The sequence below is a fragment of the Engraulis encrasicolus genome, chromosome 9, assembly GCF_034702125.1.
Source record: "Engraulis encrasicolus isolate BLACKSEA-1 chromosome 9, IST_EnEncr_1.0, whole genome shotgun sequence".
NCBI classification, from domain to species: Eukaryota; Metazoa; Chordata; class Actinopteri; order Clupeiformes; family Engraulidae; genus Engraulis; species Engraulis encrasicolus.
In genome coordinates, this window is record NC_085865.1 from 39115577 (window position 1) to 39124137 (window position 8561).

At 51.4% G+C, this 8561-nt stretch overlaps 1 protein-coding gene across 1 annotated transcript in view; it reads left to right on the forward strand.

Moving 5' to 3' along the window:
* The window catches only part of LOC134455279 (cadherin-12-like), a 176415-nt gene extending 168185 nt beyond the window's left edge, over positions 1-8230 (forward strand). Inside the window, exons 11-13 of the mRNA XM_063206299.1 lie at positions 7317-7574; positions 7674-7812; positions 7903-8230. Of these exons, the coding sequence (XP_063062369.1) occupies positions 7317-7574; positions 7674-7812; positions 7903-8110 (605 nt within the window). The 3' untranslated portion in view covers positions 8111-8230. The remainder of the gene's footprint in view (positions 1-7316; positions 7575-7673; positions 7813-7902) is intronic.
* Positions 8231-8561: the final 331 nt, after the last annotated feature.

An 8561-nucleotide genomic window follows, 5' to 3' on the forward strand; every position in this document is an offset into this window, starting at 1 on the left:
AAGTGAGGGCGTTTCTGTCGAGCTGCAGAATCCAGTTTGCCCTTCAGCCCAGGACCTTCGCTACAGAGGGGGCCAAGGTAGGATACGTCATCACCCACTTGACTGGTCGGGCCCGGCTGTGGGGAGCTGCAGAATTCGACCGCCAGACTCCGGCCTGCGCTTCATTCAACGCTTTTGCTGAGGAGATGGAGAAAGTTTTTGACCTGGGGTCTTCATCGGCTGAAGCATCCCAAGAGCTGATGAGTATTCGCCAGGGGAACCGGACCGTGGCGGATTACTCCATTGACTTCCGCACCCTGGCGAGACGCAGCACATGGAACTTGGCCGCACAGACGGATGCTTTCCTCCACAGTCTTGCGGGCTACATCAAGGATGAACTGGTCTCCCACGAACCACCCAAGACCCTTGATGAAGCTATCGCCCTGGCAGTCCGAATCGATCGTCGGATCCAGACCCGGCGCCGTGAGAGGGGACAACCGAGACAATCGGCCACCAGCATTCGGCGTGACGCCACTTCCTTGCCTCCTCCTGCTAACCCCCAGAACCAGTTTGACCAGACCGAACCCATGGAGATTGGCCGCACCTCCCTCTCCCCAGAAGAGCGGCAACGTCGCCTTACTGCCCAGCTGTGCCTCTACTGCGGCGGCGAGAATCACAGAGTCAGCAACTGTCCAGCAAAAGCCAGAGCTCACCGGTCATAGGGGAGATCCGGCTGAGCTCGACAAACATCAAGTCTCCCCCCACCCGAAAGCCCATGCTCCAGGTCTGTTTCCTGCTTCCTGACTCCAGACACACCCTGGCTGCCCTAGTGGATTCTGGGGCCGAAGCAAATATCATGGATGTGGAACTTGCACGTCAGCTGGGGTTGGGCTGTCAGCATCTGTCACCACCTGTTCCCGTCCGGGCGCTTGATGGTCATCAACTCGGCACAGTGACCCACATCACATCCTCTGTTACCATGGAACTCTCAGGAAATCACCAGGAGTCCATCAGCTTTCACCTGCTCAATTCACCTACACAACCCATCATCCTGGGGTATCCTTGGCTCATCCGTCACAACCCTCAACTCGACTGGAGATCCAGCACAATACGAGAGTGGGGAGGAGACTGCCACCAGACCTGCTTTAAGCGAGCCACACTACCCATCAAGTCAAAAGCTACCTGTCCTGCCCCTGATACACCTGGCGTCCCTGCCTGTTACCTTCATCTCAAGGAGGTCTTCAGCAAGACCAAAGCCACTTCTCTGCCTCCTCATCGGTCATATGACTGCGCGATCGACCTCCTACCCGGAACATCACCCCCAAAGGGTCGCCTCTACTCGCTCTCCGCTCCTGAAAGGCTGGCCATGGAGGACTACATCAACGAATCCCTGGCAAGTGGAATTATTCGACCATCATCTTCTCCTGCCGGAGCTGGTTTTTTCTTCGTGGGGAAAAAAGATGGCTCCCTCCGGCCTTGTATCGACTACAGAGGCCTGAATGATATCACTGTGAAAAACCGCTATCCTCTGCCACTGATGTCTTCCGCCTTTGAACTGCTCCAAGGGGCCACCATTTTCACCAAACTTGACCTCAGAAATGCATACCACCTGGTCCGGATGAGAGAGGGGGACGAGTGGAAGACTGCATTCAACACACCCACCGGCCATTATGAATATCTAGTCATGCCCTTCGGACTCACCAATGCACCCGCTGTTTTCCAGAACCTGGTTAATGACATCCTTCGTGACATGTTGAACAGGTTCGTTTTTGTTTTCTTGGATGATATTTTAATATTCTCCAAGAGCCAATCTGAACACGTTCATCATGTGCAGTCAGTACTTCGCCGTCTTCTCAAAAACTCACTCTACGTCAAGGCAGAGAAATGTGAATTTCATGTCAACTCTTTGTCCTTCCTTGGATATGTCGTGGCAGAGGGTAGTATACAGATGGACCCAGCCAAGGTTTCAGCAGTGACGTCCTGGCCGGCCCCCGAGAGCCGTAAGAAGTTGCAACAGTTTTTAGGCTTTGCCAACTTCTACAGGAGGTTTATCCGGGGATTCAGTGCCGTGGCAGCCCCACTCACAGCACTGACCAGTACCAAACAGCCATTTCAATGGAATCCAGCTGCTGACAAAGCCTTTCAGACTTTGAAAACACGGTTTACCTCAGCTCCCATCCTCCGCTTGCCAGACGAGAACCTGCAGTTCGTGGTGGAAGTAGATGCCTCGGACGTTGGTGTTGGAGCAGTGCTATCTCAGCGATCACCAGAAGATGGCAAGATGCACCCATGCGCCTTCTTCTCTCGGAGGCTGACAACATCCGAGCAGAACTATGACATCGGCAACCGAGAGTTACTTGCCGTCAAACTTGCCCTAGAGGAGTGGCGCCACTGGCTGGAGGGGTGCAAGACTCCATTTCTGGTCTGGACAGACCACAAGAACTTGGAGTACATCAGGTCAGCAAAGAGACTGAATCCCCGCCAAAGTCGCTGGTCCCTGTTCTTCACCCGCTTTAACTTCACCCTCTCCTACCGTCCCGGCTCACGCAATGCTAAGCCCGATGCCCTGTCACGCATGTTTCAGAAGGATGACAGGTCATCTGAGGACCCAGAACCAATCCTCCCAAACCCCTGCGTCATCGCCACCCTGACCTGGAACATCGAGGAGGAAGTGAGAAAGGCTATCAGGAACCAGCCTAGTCCAAGTGCGTGCCCCAGCAACCGCCTCTTCGTTCCGGCAGACCTGAGATCCCAGGTCATCCAGTGGGGGCACAATTCCAACCTGGCCTGTCACCCTGGTATCGGACGCACTCTCCGTCTTCTCTCTCAGCGGTTCTGGTGGCCATCGTTGAAGAAGGATATCCGCGAATTTTGCATAGCGTGCCATACCTGCTGTCAGAACAAGACTTCCAACCGACCACCAGCCGGGTTACTACAGCCCCTGCCAGTACCCATGGGCCCCTGGTCTCACATCTTGCTGAACTTTGTCACCGGACTTCTGATGGCAATAATGTCATGCAGACGAATCATAGACCCATTCAGCAAGATGGCTGGCGCACTTTGTTCCACTGCCAAAGTTGCCTTCTGCCAAAGAGACAGCCCAGGTGGTCCTTGAGCAGGTGTTCCGCATCCACGGCTTGCCACGGGATGTAGTGTCTGACCGGGGTCCGCAGTTTGCATCAGCCTTCTGGAAAGACTTCTGCCATCTTCTCGGAGCTACTGCCAGTCTTACGTCAGGTTTTCACCCGCAGTCAAACGGACAGACTGAAAGGATGAATCAGGAGCTGGAGAAGTCTCTGCGGTGCATGGCGTCCCGTAATCCCCGGGCCTGGTCTCAGCATCTGTTGTGGGTAGAATATGCTCACAATTCTCTCTCCAGCTCCGCCACTGGATTGTCCCCCTTTCAGTGCGTCTACGGCTATCAGCCGCCCCTGTTTGCCAGTCAAGAGAGAGGAGCCTCCTGTCCGTCTGCCCTTGCCTGTGCTCGCCGCTGTCGTCGGACGTGGTCTCAAGCTCGTGCCACCCTTCTGAGAGCCGTTGCCAGCTACACTGCCAGTGCCAACCGGCGAAGGATTCCTGCTCCCGCCTACCAGGTGGGCCAGAAGGTGTGGCTTTCCTCCCGTGATCTGCCTCTGCGCGTGGAGTCACGCAAACTGGCCCCCAGATTCATCGGTCCATTCCCAGTCCAGAAAATCATCAATCCGTCGGCTGTCAGACTCCGGCTTCCCCGGTCCATGAAGGTGCACCCAACCTTTCACGTCTCGCGTCTGAAGCCAGTTCACGAGAGCCCTCTGGTGCCTGCTGTGCCGCCACCTCCGCCACCCCGACTCATTGATGGTGGTCCTGTTTACACTGTGCGACGGCTGCTCCGGTCACGACGGCGGGGTAGGGGCATCCAATACCTTGTGGATTGGGAAGGCTATGGTCCTGAGGAGAGGGTGTGGGTGCCCGCCAGCAGGATTGTGGACCCCACTCTCATTGCGGATTTCCATCGCCAGCACCCGGACCAGCCTGCAATCCTGAGGGGTCGGCCGAGGGGTCCTCGTCGTGGCGACGCTGCTCCGTCAACTCCTGGACCTGAACCTGGACCGGGACCTGATTCTGATCCTGAGGCTGAGGACACTGACCAGTCTGAGGAGTTCTGACCCTCCGCCGGCTACCCCCCTCCCACCCGTGTTGGTGAGTCTGTTTTGGGACTTCTGGGCCGTCCCTTGAGGGGGGGGTTCTGTCATGGTCCTGCAACTCTCTCTTCTCATCTGGTAACTTTCCACTCACTCTCACCTGTCATTCCCACACTCAGGCTCACCTGCTGCCACTTAACGAGCATTAACTCTGCTGCCTGCATACCATCACTGACTCTGCTGCCTATTGACCTTAATTGATTCTCGTTAATGAGCTGTAGCTACCATTGGCTGTCTCTTGTCACCTGCTGCCTCTCTCTGTCCATATAAACCTCAGTCCTCCAGTACCTCTCTGTCAGATCGTCTGCAATTGGAATTCCTGTTTGCTGGCTTCTTCCCGTCTGGCTCCTGAACCCCGAACCCCGAATCCTGAAACCTGAAACTCTGAACCCGTGCCTGAACCTTCGACTCCGACTTCTCTACTTCCCCGGTAATTCTGACCTGCCTTCTGCCTTGTGACCAAGATTTCTGATTTGCCCTGAACGGTACTGCTGCCTTGCCTGATCTGCCCTGTTGTGTGTGTGTTCCCCCCCAGGACCCAGAGAACCCGGACCTCCACCACCAGCTCCTCAAGAACCTTCTCGGCCACTGGGGAACACACACACGCAGGTTCTCGGACACAAACCTTCCAACCCCCTGAACCCCTAATAAACTCTGTGTAACGTGACGCATCTGGGTCCTTCGTCTGTCTGTCTGACAAGAGGAAAACAGAGGGAAGGGAAGGAAGTGATAGGAAAGGAGAAGACAGGAGAAAATAGAGATGAAATGAAAATATAAGAGAGGAGGAAGTGAAAGCTGAAGGTAAAGATTAAAACAAGAGGGTAAGAAATCTGTTGGATAAGTATGTATATTCATAATTATTAGGCCTGTAACGGTATAATGTATTGTATTCGTACCAAACTGAACAGACATGTACCGAACAGAACAGTGCTGTAAGGAAAGGTAGAGTAACCGGCTACTCTGTTCATGTTGTTACATTATGCTGCCACTACATGCAGTGTCTCAGTGTCGAATGCTGAGAGAGAATGCAGGAAAAAACAGGTGTAGAGGCTTGTTCTTTGTGAGACCTTGAGAAAAGTGCTATTTCTTACACTGATGAAATCTCCGTCCTAAAGTTGCAGTTTGAATGTATTTTCCCTTTTTCGTTTGTATTTTGATAATATTTTGGTGAAATAAACAACATGCTGAGGAATAAAATGTTTTGTCCACATTGTTCCCATATACAGTATTGTACGGAAAATGTTCCAAATCGTGACCACAAAACCGAGGAACCTACCGAACAGTGATTTTTGTATACCGTTACACCCCTAATTATCCTTTTATTGAAGGTGCACTGTGTTGGTGGTGGCTAGATTAGGAATTGCAACTATGCTGCTCATTGCAACTGTGCAGCCTATTGGCAAATATGATCTTTTCATGAGAACTTATTAGATATTAAACTAATATTTACCAGTATGACAAAAGTGTAGGACGTTTTGTAGCTAAAACTTCCTATTTCTGGATTTTTTTTTTTTAATGGTGGACAAGGAGAAGATCCCCCTTTCCATGTGTAAAAAGTGCAATTTTCCCAGTCATAAAGAATACTTAGAATTTGATGGTGATGGTAAGTATTTGAGAAAAAGGTAAGATTTGTGAATGGGCATCATGAATTCTGAAAATAAACTACTAAAAATATCACACCGTGCACCTTTAAATCTGTATATTAAAATCTTAAGTGCTTTCAAAGCTTTTTCCTTATCAGGCTTTGACATTACTATTACCATTACCACCACCATTCATGCTGATCCAAAATCTTGGGCAACTCTCCTCATTTTTTTCTGCTCTATCTTAGTGACACTCTGCTCTGCTTAGTTTTTCCCATTAGACAGCTATAAACATAAAATGTCAAAAACACATCCTGAACATGACCCCGTTTTACACTAAAAATAGTTATGGCAGCCATATCACCGTGACAGCTTAGCAATATGTGACATAAGCTGCTCCCTGCACTTTCAGAAATCTGAGAGGTGTGTCAGTTTCCCCTATCGCTAACATGACACTGTCGATCCACTGGACACATTTTTCCATGAAGCCCCATGACATTGACAGGGTGCCATGTAATATTTATGCCTCTTATTATTCCAATCTCAGGAGCCAGGCTTCAAGCGCAGCGTTACTCGCAAAAAAAGGTCTGGGTCTGACACTGACAGCTTAGCGTACAGTAGCCTACTCCTCTTCTTAGCCACAAGAGCTAATCTCAACCATTCTCAAACCCATAGAATATCCTCAGGTAGGGGTAGACAGCTCATCATCGTTTTCATCATGTTCGCTTTCATCATATAACTCATGCTTTTTGCATCACCATTGGACAGTTTGGGTTTCTCAGACTGACTTAGGGGATGATGAAACCCTTGGCGTCTGTCCAAGCTAAGCGGGATGGCCTGTCAGTGTGGGCGGTTTGCTTATTGAGTGCCCGAAAAAAAAGTGAAGTCAAATGTTTTCAATATAGTTCTGAATGAAGCTGAAATCTATGTTGGAAGCTCACAATGGATTTGCAGTAGAGCTGGTGAACGCGATAGAGTTCAGATCTTTCAGAGAACAGTGACTACAGTAAATCGCCTCTTTTCTTTAAGTCTAGCTGTTCGGACCTGAGTGACACGACTATCAGTCAGCATATCTCTCCTCTTTTTTTTAAACATTCTTTTGTCCAGTTTCCAGAATCTCCAGCGTTTTAAAATGTATTCTTGAAGGTACAAACCCAAATAATAGCCCCCAAGTAATACCCAGTAATCTTTTCATTTTTTCCCTTTTAACTGACCTTTTCTGATGCAGATGATGATCATTCTGCTATCGCATTATGTCACATATTGTTGTTGTATTATGTAAGGCTGAATTATGCTAAGGGAATGATTGACACCTGGACGCCAGTTTATCAAGTGACATTTATGCAAAGTGAGGATATCTAAAGCCTTTCTTGTTTTTGTTTCCCTGTGTGTGTGTGTGTGTGTGTGTGTGTGTGTGTGTGTGTGTGTGTGTGTGTGTGTGTGTATGTGTCTGTGTGCGTGCATGTGTATGTGTCTGTGTGCGTGTATGTGTACTGTATGTGTGTGTGTGTGTGTGTGTGCGCGCATGTGTCCTGTGTGTGCGTCCTATGTATGTGTGCCTGTGTCCTTGCAGTGATGGTGGTGCTGTACGTGGGCGTGCGCCGGCAGAAGGAGAAGGAGACACTGATGACCTCCAAGGAGGACGTGCGTGACAATGTCATCCACTACGACGACGAGGGCGGCGGGGAGGAGGACACGCACGCTTTCGACATGGGCACGCTGCGGAACCCTGTCAAGGCCGCCGCCCCCGACAACGCCAACCAGCTGCGGCGCGACATCCGCCCCGACCTGGTGGGCCCTCCTCCGCTCTCCTCCTCCTGTGCCATCGGAGGCTCGTCCTCATCTGTCGGCGTCTGTCCTGGTGGCGTCGCCGTGGCAACCAACAACAACAACACCATCGTCGCCCCTCCAGCGCTGCTGTCTTCCCAAGACGCTGCCGACATCCGAAGTTTCCTCCAGCAGCGGTTGGAGCGTCACGACGCGGACGTGTCGGCGCCGCCATACGATTCGCTGGCCACGTACGCCTATGAGGGCGAGGGCTCTGTGGCCGAGTCACTCAGCTCCATCCAGTCACTATCCTGCGGAGCAGGAGGAGGAGGAGGAGGAGGAGGAAGAGGTCCAGGAGGAGGACCAGGAGGTGGGGGTATGGGGGGTGATAGAGGAGGGGCAGAGACGGACGAGGACTTTGACTACCTCAACGAGTGGGGGCCACGGTTCCGCACCCTGGCCGGGATCTTTGGCGAGCGCTCGGAGAGCCAGTCTGACCTGACAGCTGGCCCTGCCTCTACGTCCTCGTCGGTGTCCGCGCCTGTACCTGCGTCCAACACCAACTCTGCAGAGGCAACAGAGGACAATGACAAACACTGATGTCAACTGCAAACACCAATACGGATGAACTGACAGGACAACGTGCTTTGCAATGCGGGGATGATGGCAACATACACTGATGTCAGCCACAAACACCAATACGGTCAAGCTGACAGGACAATGCGGTTTGCAATGCGGGGTTGACAACAAAAAAACAGGGATGTCAGCCCACAAACATTGCCGGATAGAGGGACAATGGGATTGGATCTGAGCCCCAAATGCCGCTTGGCCAGTGAACAATAGGGTTTTCAGAGCGTGTAACACTGAAAAAAACTCTGGAAAACACTGACCACAGTCTGACCACAGGTGTGGAACCGAGCCGAGGCCCTGAACACCAAAACTCTGGTAGAGACCCTTTTCTTCTCGGACACACTTCGTTAATCATCACAATGGGTGGCTAAGATCGTATTCTGCTCCTTATCCCTTAAGGAAGTTTTATTTTTCTTTTCTT